The 18,129-nt window shown below is 41.3% G+C and overlaps 1 protein-coding gene across 2 annotated transcripts in view; it reads right to left on the reverse strand.

Moving 5' to 3' along the window:
• Nucleotides 1-18,129, reverse strand: part of LOC109992994 (adenosine kinase) — a 117,943-nt gene that overhangs the window by 16,406 nt on the left and 83,408 nt on the right. For both annotated transcript variants that reach the window (XM_065949602.1, XM_065949603.1), the window contains exon 7: nucleotides 17,779-17,949. In XM_065949602.1, coding sequence (XP_065805674.1) covers nucleotides 17,779-17,949 — 171 coding nt within the window. The remainder of the gene's footprint in view (nucleotides 1-17,778; nucleotides 17,950-18,129) is intronic.

The following is an 18,129-nucleotide window of genomic DNA, read 5'->3' on the forward strand; positions in this document are numbered from 1 at the left end:
ATAACAAGGCAGGCTGAGTTCATGAGCCCTCTGCAGCCATAGTTAGTATAAAGCTATCAGAATGTGTGAGATGTTGCTGCTGTCAGAGGCTTAAACAGTCAAAGGGATATTTTTAGAGAGCTTAAGCTAATAATCCATAGCCCAGTCAGGGGGGCGGGTGTCTACAATATCTTGCCAAGCAAAATGAAAGAGGAAATACACACTTCATGCAAAGGGCACTTTTCAAAGCCTCACACTTTGTTTTGCCTGACATTGTATGTGATGAGTGCATAGCAGGCCTTGTGTAGTAACAGTGTGCGCAGCCAAAAGGTTGTTGGTATTCTCTGTGATGTTTTGACATGCTGCAGAGACTTTGTTTTCATTCTTTCAATGAAGCTCAAATGCTAAGTTGCATTCAGTCTTTGTCTAATACCTTCTCACGAAGCCGAGTAAAAAATCTTTATCTCATAGATTATCTTTAGAGTGACCTGCAGTATGGGCACTTCTGATTCCTGGACAGATATCAAAGTAGTGAAATCAGTAGTACAAACCATGATCAATGAACAAAAAGTCCAATAATAAGACACCTAAAGTCAAAAGACTGTACAAACACAAGGCGAGAAACCAACTATAACCCCGACTGAGCCTTGCGAGGAGGACACATTCAATCTAAGTATTTGGTAGAATGAGATTTTAAAAAAGGTAGAAGAGGCTCCAAATAACACTTGACAGAATCCTGAAAATTCACTCAGTAGTTTGTTTTAGATCAAGAGTCTAGTTCTAGACCAGCTGAATAACTATAGTGTTTTTGTGTTACCATCCAACTTCTTCTAAATACAACTCTAAATGTTACATGCTACAACTAAATGCTACAACTAGCAGAACTTTGCATCTTGCTATTGTTGAGTCCTGCGATAACAACAATTATCCAAGCAGAAAGTATGAAGTACAGCTTCTCCAAAGCCAAGTTTAGACTAACTTTGGCCACCTGGTGATATAAAAACAAGCTATAAGCAACTTGATATAAGATGAAATGCTAAAAATGTTAGCAAACAGCAGCATTAGCATGTAGATGAGGATGCATTCCTATCCACTTGGTGATGGAGACTGTCTGGAACTCACTCTAATTCTAGCTCTGAATTTGGTCTCTCTACTAACATTGCTAACATTGATCAGCTACTAGGGATGTGAACAGTTAGTTTGACTAGTTTATTGCTGGAAGCCACCTTCTTTAGCTGAAAGTGAACAAAATAGCCTCTTTGCTAATATTTGATGCAACTTACTGTAATTCCTTATCTACACTTTCCCTCAACTTAAGTGAAGTAAACTGATCTATGGTTGCAGGTATAATAATTACATTCCTCGTTTTGAAAGATGACTTCAAGGCTCTGTTTTTGGTGTAAATTAGCTACCTAATAAAACTAATGAAAGTATAGATCAATGGTTGATACAAAATGATCCAGTACATGTACTTTGAATATGTATACCTAATGGATTCACTTATTCTATATTGATTTTTTTAATCATTTATCATAGAAGGCACCCATTTTTTTCTGTTGTTTTTTTTTTTACATACTAATCCCTGAGGGGAATTTTAGTTTTACACTCTGTTATTGAGAGACATGCTTCTCACACATATAGCCCTGAAATACACACACAGACACACAAACAGGACCAGTGGACATGCATTAAAGGAGAGATGCACACCAGAGCTGTTCGGGGTTCATTGCCTTGCTCAAGGGCTCATCGGCAGTACTCAGAAGGAAGTGCCCTGGCACCTCTCGAGGTACCAGGCCAACTTCTGTATTTTGGTCCGAACCAGGACTGGAACCTGTGACCCCCCCCCCCCCCCCCCGTTCCCTACCCAACTCCCTACAGACTGAGCTACAGCCACTCTAAGTTCTTGTTTACTGTAAAAAAAAAGAAGAAAAAAACATCATCCTGTTGTTCGGTCCACTTTCCTGACTTCCATTATTACTATATCTTGAAACAAATACCTGTTTTTAAAAACAGGTTAGGTGAGGAAACGCAAAAGTAGAGGTTATAATACCAGAAGTTACTGGCTCTGATCGCTAAATATTCTCAGCATCAAACCAAAGCAAGCGTTTAGTTTTCCTCCTCCGTGTAACAAGTTGTTGAGCATATGTCACAGCAGGAGTGAGAGCACACAAAAAAAAAAATCCAATTTCAGTGTTTCCCGAGAATCTAAATCAAAGAGCAAACCTCAGTGCTGAGGTTAATAAAAGTTGATAAGCTGAAAAGCGTAACTCCCTCAGGCCATTCGGAAAATAGGCATTTGCTTGACCGTGTTAGCCTAAGCTGATGCTGAGGCAGAAATTGAATTGTATTTGACATTGTGTGTGTGTGTATGTGTGTGTGTGTGTGGGGGATACAGTGGAGGGTAAAGCCCTGACAAGTTATTTACAACAACACCTTTGTTGTCTCCTTCCTCTCGCTGCATTTCAATAAGCATTCATATCAAAAGAGATAAGAGTATTAATCCGAACAGTGTGAATGGAAAACTCATTTCAACAGATGTAGAATTAACTTGAAAAACATTTAAAAAAAAAAAAAAAGAAAGGTGGGGGTGCTGATGACATAGTGGTTCGGTTGCACCCCATGTCTGGAAGCTATACAGTCCTCCAAGGCAGACGGCCCGGGTTCAAGTCCGAACTCTGACTCCTTTCCCACATGTCATTCCCCCACTCTCTCTTTCCCCCTGACCACTACTGTCCTATCTAAATAAAAGTAAACGCCTAAAAGATATGACGAGCTAAACTGATCATTTCACTTCTGGACTAGAGTGATGTTTTTTTTTGTTTTTTTATCAAGATGCATCTTAATCAGACCTTGTTCATCTTAAACAGAGAGTATGTTAGACTCTGCAGATTTCTATCTGTTATTTTTGTCTAACGTCTAATGCACTTAGAGTGGCACCTCTTAAGTCACAAAGAAGACAAACGCACTGGATCCAGGTTCAGTTTGAATGTAATTATGTCAACTATCCTACTTATTATAAAGAACACCTGCTTGAACAAATTTCCCCCTGGGATTAATAAAGTATTTCTGATTCTGATTCTGATTAAAAGCAGAATGTCGTACCTCTTACTTACTTAATTATCACCCTAGGAACTCTTCCCTGACTTATTTATCTGTCCGTCGTGCTTTTAGGTTCAAAGCACCTGCTGCCTGGAACAATTCACCTGTTAACATTAGACCCACTCAATCAGTTAGTTTGTTTGAAATGATTCACCTTCTTACTTTAAGATGAAATATTTTTGTTATCACTAATGTCACTCTCTCTATTTCTATGAACATCTGATTGAATTTAGTGATCCACTCACACTCTTTTCCTTACTTTGGCCATTTTGTGGTTGTAATGTTTCCCATACCTATGTGTTTCATCCATGTCTTTTTTTTCTCGTGTCTGCCAATTTAATTGTGCTGTCATGTTTAAAATATGTTTTCTGCGGGCACGTCTTTGAAAATGAGATGGTTCATCTCATTGGACTTCATCTTATTTATCTAAAGGTATTTATTCCATTGCTAACTTGTAAAGGGACAAGTATTGAGTTGATTGTTGCCACACAACACAGAATTGATAGCCTATGCTAATTTGCAGTGCCTATTACTAGATGGTCCTTTAAAATTCACAACTATGATACAAAAACGCAAAGTAAAACAGGAAGAGTAAGAACATATCTTAATCTTAACAAATAAAATGATCAAAGAGTAAAGAAGCAGGAAGGAGACCCCACCTTTGCTTTTTTTTTTATTTCTCAGCATTTTGATTAATTTCAAAAGGAATACAAGTATTTTGTTTACAATGGCTCAATGGAGAACTTATTTCACCAGTTGTACACTTAACTTGAAAAATAATACAGCAATATAGTAGAGTTGGGGGATATGAAATAACTTTAAAGTTGTAGAATATCTGGCTTTGTTGCTAAACTGTGCCAACTAGAGGAGAACTAATTATCAGGTCTGGTCAGATCAGACAGAAATTAAAAATCCATTACATTAGAGGCTCTTTTAAGCTAAATAGAGCTTGACTAGGTCATGGCATTTCAAATGCTTCACCCAATTATCACTACTTACAGAAATACACAACAACGGCAGAGGACATGTTTTCTTCATGTTTGCGCAAGACATCACTGAAGCGAGTCAGACAGCTTCAGTAAATGCTCAGTAAAAACAACATCTGGCATTCAACTCGAGCGTTTCCTGCCAGATTACTACAGCATACATTACAGGGTGGAGTGTGTGTGTGTGTGTGTGTGTGTGTGTGTGTGTGTGTGTGTGTGTGTGGGGGGGGCTGGGTGGAGAATGAATAACTAATCAAGGCGATGGCATCAGTGGGGGATTGTCAGCGCCCTTGACACGGCCTCTGGGTCACAAACATGACTCCTCCTGGATGTCAGGATGTCGACCCCCAGCAAGAGTCCAGGTGAACAGGAAGCTGCCACCTCAATGATATGTGGGCTAATGGTACGATCACGCTAGCTGATAGCACCTTGCTCACGCTGGTTTGGAAGGAAGGCGGCCGCCTGCTACTGTGCTGGACAGATTAGGAGGAATAAATCACCTGTACCGAGCCGTCCTGGAGCTCCCAGGAGAATGCAGCAATCCTGCTCAAGCATGACGTGCCACAAACATGAGGGTAAACACACGCCGAGGAACACACTCCACTTTTACTGCCTCTGGGAATTTACTCAACAACAACTGATGGCATTTCACTTTCCCTTTTACGGAGCCATTAAGTGGCATGTTTCATCGCTACCTGCTTATTTCTTCTTCTTTTTTTTTTTTACATTGGAGAGATCGTACAGGTTCAAACTGAAAGTCAGTTTTATTTTTTTGCACCGACAGATCTACATCTGACAGTTTAGCACCCAAATGCATCAACTTAAATGTGTCAGCGTCTCTCTTAAGGTCTTGAAAGTTGTCGAAAAAGCACACTCAACTGCACAAAATAAAGAACACCTGCTTGAATTTTGTATTTAAATAACTCCATTATTTCCCCCCTCTTCTTTATCGCACTGTTAACCAGATGGTGTATTGTTGTGAGATAGAGCATTTACATTTTGCAAAACCTTCTGCAGTGCATAAGATGGTATTAATTTTCAGCTTGTATCAAACCCCTCTGCTAGCCCGAGGATATGTTCATTATATAATGCAACGCTGTACACTCCAATGTCACTTGTGCTTAGAAGTCACATTGGTTTCCGTGTGCCCTCAATCCAAATGCATTAAAAGTGAATATTTATTCAAACGACGAGTACATTTTTAAATATTGGTTCCAACATGATCCATCTGCACAGATGTTAAAGTGCAATAAACTCAATATGTTTGAAGGCTGAAAGGTTGTGCTGTATGAAAACAGCCCGCATAATATTTTCCTGTATGTTTTGTGAAGTTTAACAAAAGGTGTAGGCCACTTTTCAAATAATTATTTTGCGGATTTTTATGCTTTTAAGTTTTCCCCCTAGATTAAGAAAAAGCTAAAGACCCAGCTCTTTCATGAATACCGACCAACTTAATGATGATGGTCTCGATATCATTGATGATGATGATGGTTGTGACAATGGTTTTTGTTTGATAACGAGGACTTATAAGATGGTTTCTATCCTGATTAGAGCTCTCAAGAACTGCCGTCAATGTTGTGCTTTGCCTCTGGTCACTTCCTGTCAGCACCTGTGTGTGCAATCAGACTCAAAGCTGATCGTTTGCTCTTACTGACATTGTTCCCTTTTTTCTAGATCCTTGCTTGTGTTGTACTTACACTCTGATGTACGTCGCTTTGGATAAAAGCGTCTGCGAAGTGAATTGTAGAATTTACAGCGTTGGGGAGGGTGGGGGTGGGGACAAGCCGACATGCCGACACGGCGACATGACGACACAAACACTTGAAGGAATCTTGGTGTTCATGAGTTACTTTTAATGACAGCTGTCCTTTTCTATTGGAAAGGTATCCTTAAATGACTTCTTTCCCTAATTTCCTGACTCTATTCACTATCATATCCCTACAATAAAGGCACAAAAAGCCAAAAAATAAATCCCCTTCAGGGGGGGCACCCCCCTAATATGATGGTAGGGGAAACACGGCTTTTATTGTAAAGATAGGACAGTGGATAGAGTCAGAAATTAGGAACAGACGGAGAGGGAGTGACATGGGAGAAAGAGAGCCACAGGTCGGATTTGAACCTGGGCCGTCCGCTTCAGGGACTACAGCCTCCTTACATGGGGTGCGCGCACTAACCACTCAGCCACCGGCGCCCCGATGACCGCTCTTCATATTAAACATGTTAACGGTAGTTCAATTGGAAGGATTTCAAAGGTGGTCATGATGAAAACAATGCATGCAGACTGGACCAGTAGTGATCTCAGGAATAGTATGTGAGTGTGCAAATGGCCATATGTTAATGGTACAAAAAGGCTAAGACAAAACAGTAAAAAATATGATTTTTTAAATTGATATTTTTCCTTTTTTTGTCTATACCTTACCTGAGCAGGGCTGTACACAGCTGCATTTCACTTGCTTGCCTAAGTGCATATAAATGTCAACATTTATTTGATCTATCTAAAGTGAGTGACTAAGACACCTTTGCTGTTTGATGCTAATTAACATGAGCAAAGAGCAGTGTTCAAACAATTCAGGTAGCAGCTTTTCATTTGTAGCTCTCACTGGCTACGATGACAAACATTGCTGACGGCAAATCATTTCAGCAGTAGGTAATTAATGTGAGTAACTTGATGACGGGCCAAAACTCATCAGTTGTTTGGATTATGTGCTTTATTCAGTTCACAGCCAAAACAGCTCAAACCGATAATACGTCTCCTTTCTAGCACTTTGCATCATTTCATTTTCAGGAGTCTCATACTACCCGGTAATTATTTTTTCTGAAAGTGCTGCTGAAATTAAAAATGATGTTTAAGATTTATCAGTCATATTTTCTCTGCCTCAATATAAGACAAAAAAAAGTTGTTTTGTGGGTTTTTGTAGGCAAAAAAATGCCTTGGAGTGATGAAGTGATGCCTAATCTCAGAATCAATAATGCCTTCTCAATTTCTCAAGTCCAGTCTTCACTTAACCTATGAGCAAGCTAGCAGCCATGCATCCTTGTTTTTTTTATCTATATTCTTAATTTCAGCCTTATTTAACATGGTACAGCATAAAAGAACATTGATGGGAATTTGATTCATTTGATATCGGCAATACAAGTACACTCATAAACAAAATATTTCAGAACTAGGACCTTTTCTTTTAAAGAGCCCATATTCTGCCCTTTTTGGGGTTCGTATATTTCATCTATGTACCTACTTTTGTACGTACACAATAGCTAAAGTTCTGTTTTCATGTACTGCTCCTCCTTGCTCCCTCTACGCTCTGAGTCTGTCAGCTACACTCTGTTGAGCCCACACTGTTAGACCCCACGTGGGCCAAGTCTGCTCTGATTGGTCTGCCGATCTGCTCTGTCGTTATTGGTCAGTTGCTCAGCACTCGGAAGCTTCTCAGAAATTTCAACCATGAGCTGCAGGGCTTGCCACAACGAGCCAATGGGCTTAGATCAGTGATCTCACACTGACAATGACGCCGCACTGACACATTTTTATCGAGGGGGGCTAGAACCGAGCGTTACATGCAGCTAATGGTGCAGCTAACAGGAGGAGGTAGGAGAAGCCGCGTTTCCGCAGACTTTGAATTTTTGCACAGAGATGTGCCTAAACATGCACAGGACACTTGGAAAACACACTAAAGAGCATATAAAACCAGAAAAAGCATAATATGGGACCTTTAATGAGTCGGATACAGATTGAAAAACAGTTCTGTAAAGATACAGTATTTAACTGGACTTTGGCTTTGGTGGCTATCAAATAATAAAGGTCTGATTGAAATTTGGCCCAATCACTGACTGTGACAAAAACTAAATGACAAATAACCATACATTATTGACTGGTTGTACATTACTGATGTCAAACAAAAAGAGATGTGTTTAATGGCTGGACATTTTTACTATTAAATACTACAGTGTTTACCAACTCCTCAGAGTCAGCAGTTATAAATTGTACCAAATTCATTAGACTGTGCTGCAAATTGAACGAGAAAAAAAAGTGCGGGGTCGACCTACTCTTTCATGTGACCAATTCCAACAGTGCCCTTGCATGCCAGTCCATTAAACAGCCATGGCAACAGCCTGTGCTCCCATCTATCTCCGTCGGCCTCCAAGGGCAGGAGAGCGTTCTCTTAGCAAGCCCACAGGGACGGCAGCGGCACCTCCAAGCACAGGTCCAAAGGTTAAACAATCGGAAACATGTGCAGTACATAAATATCTCCGCAGATAGCAATCTCAGCATGGTGAAAGCAGGGTTTGCATAAGGGACTCAGAACAGAGGATGTAACCTCAGATCAGAGCGAGAGGGAACGGGGCAGGCATTCAGACGGCTTGGTGGAGCTAATGGAAGCCGAAGCAGCAGCGGTAGCAGCTTATTGCAGGGGGGGAGTTAGTTATCAGGCTGATGGCCTTATCAGCACAGAGGGGTCTCTATCACACATCTCACCTCTGGGCTGTAACAAGGGGTCAACAAAAGACGCCAGACTGCTAGACACTGGCTATCTCACAAGGGACAACACTGGATGAAGGAGTCATGGTGCATGAATTTGACACCTTTTAACTAGTTTTATAACTCTCATTCATTTCTTTCCAGCTTATTTAGAAGTAAAATACTTATTCTTTCTTTTCCAATATGTAAGGGTAATCCATTATCTCTTTCTAACTTTGACACAGATGTATAAGCAAATGCATCAAGATCAGGTTCGGGTTCCTTTATTTGTACCCGTAGGTAAATTTGGTTGCAGGGAGAGTCACTTTATACAACACAGAGATGGGCAGCGAGGGCAGGACCCTTCTGATGGGTCTCTTAAGTTCACCTGAACAATTAGCTTGTGATAATAACATCAAGCTTTGAGCACAACAGAGTGTCCTCAAGTAAAGTTTGAATTCTTCTTCAGGAAGTTTTATCCATTGTTTAAAAAGGTTGTTTGGTCCAGGTCCACCTGATCGAATTTTGTCAGGATGCAGGAGTCCCACAGTTTGAAAATGAATGTTTCTTTCGTCACGCTATCAGCTATTTGGGATATTTTCCGGGTCAATACATCAATTTATTTTCAAGTTAAATAAAAGATGTGCTGTGGTGTTGTGGTGCACTAGCTGGACAGAGTCTCTTTGTTAATCACTTATGGAGATTGAATTTGTTTTTGTAAATGTCTCCTTGTTTAATTTCATACTAAAGGCTTTTAAAGAATCTTTTTTTCTTCATAGCTAACGGAAACCCAAATGTATACACTTTTATTTGTTTAGTTATAACTCTTCTCTAAGCTTTGCGGTAGGAAGAAAAAAGTGATGTTGCATTTTCAATTGACTATTTAGTAAATAATAATGTGAGTCCTTGGCATTTTAAGCTGTTTGCTTACGCTGCAAGTGACTCATAATCTAATCAAAACACACCTACATAGTCTGTCTACAAGTTTGTTTAAATGACTGTTCATTTGTACCAAACGACGTTCTGTCTCTTATTTCAAATGTTGATTATATAGTATTATTCAAACAAATACTATTTTACACTCCTAGATTTACATTTTCCATTTTTGTTGTCATCTTAATTAAATCCCAATTTCTATTCCTCTTGTTTTGGTTCTTTTTTTGTATATAGATGCAGGCGTATTTCATTTCTTTGGACATGTTTTTAGCACAGACTACGGCTGCAATAAATGACCTTTGAACGGTGATAATGAATAAGATTTATTTATTTTTCACTTAGTCTTTGTTAATAGTATGCTAAAAAAAAACTTTTTTGACAAGTTCAACCAAACTTCATCTCGATCCGCTGGTATCTCGCAGCTTATTATCCACTGAATCCAGCAGACATTTGGGTTGCAGGCGCTGAAGACAAAAGGTCAGGGAAGCAAACTGCTTTTTTTTCCCGCACTGAACTGTCGAGAACAGTGACCATGCCCTCCTGTGTATAATAAACATATGAGCATTTGGCCTGCTCTATTTACCCCCTAATGAGAAACAAAGATCTGCTCTGGAGGGACTCGCACGCTTCAGACAATGAAAAACCCAGAGAGGGGGGAAAAAAAAAGCTACCCGACAAATTCAAACCATTTGTGTGCACAGGGGACATGAGAGCTTTGTCTGAGTGGATTGGCCATACAAAACATTAAGGTTATGTCCAAAATGTTCCCTGTTAATGTGGCACAAGATGGCCATTTCCCAAATAAAAAACTGTGTGGAGGGCAGGTGACTTTTCCATCTTATTTCACTTTTTTGGGAACTGATTTTGTGTTATTTCAACTTTTTTTTTTTTTTACCAAATTTTTTGTATTGATTCCCATCATTTTATTGTTCTAATTTTGCATTTTTTGCAGATAAGGGCCAATGCAATACCTTGGCTCAATAGATTTTCATAAGTAAAAAAAACAGGCCGCAACGTAAGGCACAATGCAAATTAAAAACAAACAAAAAAATCCAGAAATAATGCAACGCCAGGAAAAAACTCCCAAATAAAAAAGTGCTGCACAATTCCAAAACAAATGTGCTGACAGACACATAAACGATACAAAGTAAAATACACTAAAACAAATGCAACAGACTGCGTATCCAGTCATCACAGGAGAAGTGCTCCAGACCAGTAGGAGGCGGTGCTACTTTGAACTGGATTTTAGCAGCACGTTTTTTCATTTACAGAACTGTTGAATTTGTTTTGGCTTTATGCATGTCTTTCTTGAATTTGGATTGCTTCTAACTTCATTGAAAATCTTTTCGGGAAGTTGCAGTGCATTGGCCCTTGTTGGCCACCGTAGGTTGTTCCTATTTGAAGCGCATCTTTGTATCAAAGGTGCTTTATGAATAAAGTTGAGTTGATTAATCAAGATTAATGATGAAAACAACAATTTTATTCTATTCCAGAAGGGGAACTGTAACATGCAGACACTTCCAAACTAAACATAGAGATTCCATTAACCGTGGCTTGTGACACACTGAGTCTGTGTCACGGTTGGTTAGATCATGCTTGTTGATTGTGTTTTTGTCATTTTCTTATTCAGAGCCTTCCATCCATGACAGGAATAAGGGAATCCCTCCAAACGACACTGGAAAACATGACTGTATGGCCTGGACTGTGGGAACACAATCATGAGCAGACAAGGGCCAGGACAGTCCTCCTGCCAACTCTGTGTGGATAAGAGGATTGGAGAGGGGGGTGGGGGGGTGGGGAGGAACCAGCCAAACTCAGAGCAGCAGTTAATTTGGGGGGAGGACGGGCATGGGGAACCCGTCGGTGTTCAAACTTCTATGAGTCCCTCAAGCAACGGGCTGATATCCTGCACTCCCTCCTGCTGTGACAGAAATACCCTGGCCTCAGCGCCAGCAGAACGTGGGCACTATTGATCTGCTCCCAGTGCAATATCTCCTCTTACATCCATAATTATTCTCCTTCAGAGGACTCCACCGTGCGCCCCGGCTGCTCGACCGGCAGGCTGGCTGGCTGGCTTTCTATCCGCCCCCTTGTTAAAGATGCTGTATGGTCTCACATTTCACGTTGCACTGCCAGAGACCCCCCTCTCCTAACCCCGACATTTTCAAATATTTCATGGTTCAATCCCAGGGTTGGGGAAGGCGGCTTGGGCACGGCACAATTACAGTGGTTAGTCGGACTCCTCTGGTGGAGCCATGCTGGCTCCCAAAGTACCATGACTTGCAAACAGACGGGCCAGGAAAAACAAAGGAATGCTGGAGGGATCGTTCTTCTTCTGTACTAAATCCTCTCACTACCTCGATGCACACAGGGAAAGACTGTTTTGAAAGTTTAATTGTAGCAGATGCAGTGACTCGAAGAGACACTTTATTTGATAGGAACGATTTCCAACCCTTTTTTTTGTGTGTGACCCTTCCAGGGTTGACTGTGTAACCTCTTCCAAGAGAAATAAAAGATTTATTTTACAAATAAGAAGTGGAATTCATAAGCAATAAAACGCTCCACTGCTCATTTTTAATACACTTAATCCTCACTTGGGAAGGACGAATAATTATTAAGCTAATTTAAGGCAATGTCAGGGCAAACTTTGAGTAGATATTGCAGTGAAATCGATATTATTGAGTCTGTTTGTGAACTTTGTTTCCTTAGCTCTTTTGCTACACAGAAGACTGACAAATGTTTCAACGTTTTTAATACAAAAGCCGACTAAATGTTCACACTTTCTCAGGACTCTGGTTAGCAGTTTCCTGCTGGTGGCATGGATGAATTGGCTCCATGCTTCAAGGTGATGCCCATTTATTACAGGACCAAACACCGAAAGCTGTGACTGTGAATCCAAATCATCATTTTGAAGAGTTTGTGATGCTTATAAAATGGTCCATGCTGCATCTTCCACTTCCAGACTGCCGTATGATGATACAATTAATTTGTTCATTTGCTGGATAAGTTGAAATAGTCTAATTCCACTCTGTTCATGCAATGGTGGCTATTGTGTTTCTCTTAGTACCAGTTAAACTTGTTACTTTTTGTCTTCTGCTACTTCTCTTTTTAATGTTTAATGTGTAGTTAGTTATTTGCAATTCAAATTAAAATGAACATTTCTGAGCATTTGCTCATCATACTAAGAAGGTCCTTGGTTCATTCACATAAAAATTGAATGGACGGATGGAGATGAGCCGAGTGTTATCATAGGTGTTAAGTGGGTGCATGAGGCATGTGTGGGAACCTTGACCTAAAGTGTAATGGGGAATTATAAATCACTGATGTAATTAAAGCAAGAAACTCAAGACAATATTAGAAACCTTGCCACAGGTCATGTCAGTGAGTTGTGAGCTGTTTAACTAATTAGCGATTGGGGAAAATAAACACGTAGCATACATTTTTCTTTTTTAAACAATCCTGTATTTTGCCTGTTTTAGAACCACTTATCTTGTATTCAGCAAATAAAAATAAAAAACACAAATAAATTCAACAAACCAAAATAAGACAAGACAGCTTTTTGCATTTGGCAGATTATCAAAGCTAATGTGCGCTATGACTCATCACACAACTCTCTGACTGTACGTCACACTGAAGGTCACCGTACTCTGGCTCTGAACGGAAGGCATGTGACTCATCACAGAAATAGCACATTCAATTAAAATTCAGTTGTGAAAGACACAAAGGAGAGCAGCAGCTAATACTGCATGTCTTTTCCTCCTATGACACATTGTGATTGTTCCGCTTCGCTTGCTTTTCGAGATGCTTCTGTGTTCGTCCTCCCAGTTGGCCTGTGGGGCCTTGTGAATAAACACATGGAGGTTAATGTCTCATGTTCTTCGCTGTTCTCTGCAGACAGCTCTGACAGGAGGAGAGAGAGAGAGAGAGAGAGTGTGTGAGAGAGAGAAGAGCCTTAAAGGAAAAGCTGTTTCGGTAATACGCTAATCTGGCTCTCACATCTCTTTGTTTTAGGCACAGAGAGAAGGGATATTTTCCCCGAGACGTACACCTCGAGTCCGCTGTGGGTGAGCTGTCAAGGGGAAATTCTTTCTCCTATTCTTTTTTTTTTTTTTTTTTGAGAGAAAGAGAGAACATCCCTCATACCCTAAGGGGCCTTTAGTGAACCTGCCATCATGCACACATACTGACAGCAGAGAGCACGCACTTTCCCGGTAACGCACACGTCACAGAGGCGATAAACAGCCACAGGCCTTGCCACAGAGATAAGGCTTCCAAGCAGTCTTTCAAACAAACAAAGCCAAATGATGAATCTGGAGAGATGTTAAGAAATGACGCCATGTTACCCATGTATCTCCTCCGTCTGACTTTTTTTTTCCATCCACACAAACACACACACATAAATATATATATATATACACACACACACACTTGCACACCCACTTCAGCCTGTCCTGGAAAAATCATTAGAGCCCCCGCCGCCCCACACACACTGCATGCAGATGGAGAAAAATAGGGCTGGGAGCCAAAACGCCTGAGGGGCTTTTCATGACAGTAACCTTCTGTAGAGCTGCTTGTATCCCTCCACCTAGATCATGCAGAGGTGCTGAGGGATGGATTGGGGAAAATAAGCGAGATAACCATTCAAAATATTAGGCGAGGAGGAACATTCGCACAAAGTACAGGGGAGGAAGAAATCCGTGTCATTTTGCTCTCATGGCCTGGAGAGACGGCGGGCTAAATGCTCTTTTAAAACAGCTTGAACATTGAAATAATGATGGCTCCTTTCGCCTCGGCAAAGCACATTAATACACAGCCGAATGCCATTTCCACTTTTGTTAAATGGCTCACCTATTGAGTATTCAATTACAATGGCTGTCTCCTGTTGGAAGACGGTGCTGGGACCCATAAAAATAAGCTTCCTCTGAGTGTAGAGCCGCATTGGATGGGGAAGGAAAGGCATGCAGAGCTCCTCTATGGGGAGGGTTTATGATGTTAATGGCAAGAAAGCAAGAAGGGAGTAGGGTATTGATTATGTGGCAGGAATAAAGGCCCTCACCTTGTGGGTTTCATAAGGAAGCAGAATTGTACAGATTTAAAAAAAAAAATGCTCAGGAAAGGGTCTAAATTGAGAAAGCCATGAATCCTTGCTTTAAAAAAAACATCAGTCAGGGTGATTAATTGAGCCTTGATTAATCGTTCCATTTGTCTATGATACGTCTTATATTCCACAATACTAATCCGCCAGTAATGGTCCAATCCTTTCCCGCCATTGTGTGGTTTTATCTCTTACGCTCAAATAGCAAAAGCAAATTGTGGCTAATTTTATCGGCGAATCCACTGGCATGTGGTTTTTCCAGCGGTAATGATTCCCTCATTCGGGCCTAATTAACTGCAGCCATTAAACGGAGGGAAATGTAATGCCCTGGGTTCCATGTCAGGTAGTCAGAGGAGGACAGCACAGGAGGACTCAATTAAAGCCTGCACTGTTCCCAGGTTATCACACGACATGTTTGCCAATTAAGTGAAGTAGCGTCTGATGTCTGTCTCCATCTCAGAGGCCCTAGCAACGAAGAAACGCCGTCGTTAGCCTCTCAAACCCCCCCCCCCTTCTCCTCCCCCCACCTAGTAAAAGGAACAGACACTACACTATGCCCCAAAAAGGCAGCAATTAAAGGACGGATGGGAGACTGTTACATAAGTACGAGGCTGCCGGTAGGCTGGGGAGGGCCAGCTGATGCCCAGTTTCAAAACAAGTACCTGCAGGATTGAGTTACAGCAGCAAGGGTGGACTCAGTCAGAAACATTTCGACATCAGAAGAAGGCCAAAACAAGGCGGGAAAAAAAGAGGCTGTTGACATTTTTTTTTTTTTAGGGGCTGTGGTGTTGCATGACTCTTCAGGATTTGAAATTTGATTTGAAATGAGATCCTAGTCAATCACAAGCCGTTGTCATACGCGTCAATCTCGCTCAAAATTAGTATTAGTCACTTTTTAAAAGCGTGAGAGCTGCTTTAAAACATATTTTTCCCCAAGAGTGTGCGGCTCTGTATCGTGACTCAGTGAGTGTGGGAGAGGGAGGCAGAGACAGGCAGACACATTAGCCTTCCCTTATGGCTCTTTCTGCAAGGCTATAGGAGTCAGTCTGCATGATCCTGACTGTCACTGACTTGTTATGAAAGCATCGCGGGCGGAGGCTGATCCATCACTTTGGGGGATGGAAGTTAGGGTGAGAGAACGGCTGAGGGGGGATGGGGTGTGTGTGTGTGTGTGTGTGTGGGGGTGGGTGGGGGGGGTGTTGGATGGGCGAGCGTAGGCGAAAGCAGCCCTGTTGCCTGTCACTCACCATGCACCGCTGCATGACCGCCAACCTTGTCTGGCTTGTGCACAATGGGAGGTCCACGGCTCGACTGTATGAGCAGTCATTCCCCGTGCCCTCCCTCCTCTTCTCTCCCAGCGGCTAGCACAGAGGAAGGCCAAAAAGGAGTCAAAACACTCTGGACAGGCATTAGTCCTATATAGACCCTAGAAGACCTCACTGCTTGAGGCAGCTGAGGACTGAATATCTGCTCTGTTTCCCACTTCAAATCTCCTATGTTGGCGGGGTTCAAATCCGGAGAGCAAGCCCTGACAGAGCCTCCAAAAAGATAATCTCCTTCAACAAACATACATCGCAATTATCCGGAGTCATTAAACTGTAATGACTGGAGGTGTGAGCAAACTTCTTAAGCAAACAGCTACAGTACCACCCACCTGAAAATACATAACGCTTGCAAAATCTACATCATGGTTTCGGAGACAGAATCGTTCCTCACAGCAATTAAGAGAGCCAGAGAAGGGAGAGAACGAGGCGAGAGGGGCGCATATGTAAAAAAGGAGGTTTTATGTTAGGAGAGGAAAGAAAAGAGAGAGAAAAAAAAGCTGAAGTCAGCAAAGGCAATAAATCCTCAAATGCTGAGCAGTTTCTTCCAGTTCTGTCCTCGTCTGTGGACCCCATCTTTAAACCAAAAGACAGGGCTCTGTTTCTTAGCTTTAGCAGTGGGGAGCCGAGCTCAGTCCACTCTTGTTCTCTACCCCTCCCGCCGAAGGTGGAGTTTGTCCAGGCGGTGCCTCCGAGTCAAGCTCAGCTGCTCTGTTAGAGGATACTTCCCAGCAGCACCACGGTCTGTGACCACAGCTTGACCTCCAGCCGGCTACTCGCTTCCACTGAGCCGAGAACGAAAAATCGATGGATCAAGCGGCATGAAATGGTGACGCAATTGAGATGAATGATTACTGGCCTAATTCCTATTCATCTCTTTATGGGACAGTGATAAGTGGAAAGTTAAATGGGTACTGAAGAGAAATGAGACCAATGAGTGAAATGAAACAGTGGACATGGCATTTTGATTTTGCTCAAGGTGAGAGGATGTAATGTTAAACTATAAAGCACTCAGAGGGCACATACTGTAGACCTCTACCTAGACTGAACACTCCTTTGAATTCATTGTCTCAATGATGGGAAATATCCCAAAGTATCTAACTGTATCCAGCTCTTGGATCTGCATTTCACAGAAGCATAAACGCTGATTGGCTTTTTGCAGAAGTAAGGTTTTAAGGAGAAACCCTAAATCCTGACTAGGAATGTAAGGATTGTAAAAGAATGCCATTCAAATCAACCACTTTTTATTGGTTCAGAGCAGTGCAGCTTTAGTCCAACTGGCTATTCATACTTGTGTTTGGACTATAAAAAGGTGAGAAGAATAATATACATATTAATAATGATGCCTAGGGATGTATTCAAGACAATCGATACAAACAAGATAATGCCTGGCTAGCTAAAAGCCCCATAACCTCAGAGCAACTAGCATAGCTTTAAGGGTATAGCGCTCGCTAGCTAAATTAGCTAAATGTTAATATTAACACGCTTCATATTCACATGCAGACTCTAGCAGCTATTAGGTTTGATGCATTTGCCATCTTAGTTTAGCTTGTTGGGCCAACTAGACCTAAGGCCTACACTGACATATCCACTCACACGCAGCTAGTATGGCTAAAAATGGGCTCATAAACAATTTTTTATGGCCAATTTGTAATGTTGTAAAAATATTTTATTGCAGCATTGAACATGGCATGGTTTGGTTTATTGGCCTGTGTTTTGACATTCAATCTAACAGGTTTCTGAAATACCTTACTTACACAATAAAACCTAGATAATGAAATAAAACTTACGATAAATAAAAGCCTACATATAAAAAAATAAAACACATGGACACACATTTAAATCAATGCAATGAGTAAGCAAATTGGTCTAAAGAGGCCTGAACAGATGTGTTATTGCTCTTACCGTCTCGTTGCCAAACAAGATGTCGACATAGGGCATGACCTGCATCAAGGGCTCTTTAAAGAACTGGCTGATGAAAGGAGCCGAGAGGTTCATGCAGAAGATTTTGTTGTTATCTGAGGCGTGCTTCGCCACTTTCAGGATGGACTCCGGGGACACAGTCAGGAAGAAACCCTGAAAACAAGAAGAATATGTATTAATACTACGGTTTTAACAGTTGTAACTGAAACAAGCAGATTTATCTGTACAGTAGCGCCGTAAGTGCAGCTTAATCCGTGTTCTGACAGCACAATATGGTCCAGAATAGACTGAACTACAGGCTACTATAACTAAAACACTTGAAACTGCTAATTT

This window comes from Labrus bergylta, chromosome 21, assembly GCF_963930695.1.
Source record: "Labrus bergylta chromosome 21, fLabBer1.1, whole genome shotgun sequence".
Lineage (NCBI taxonomy): Eukaryota > Metazoa > Chordata > Actinopteri > Labriformes > Labridae > Labrus > Labrus bergylta.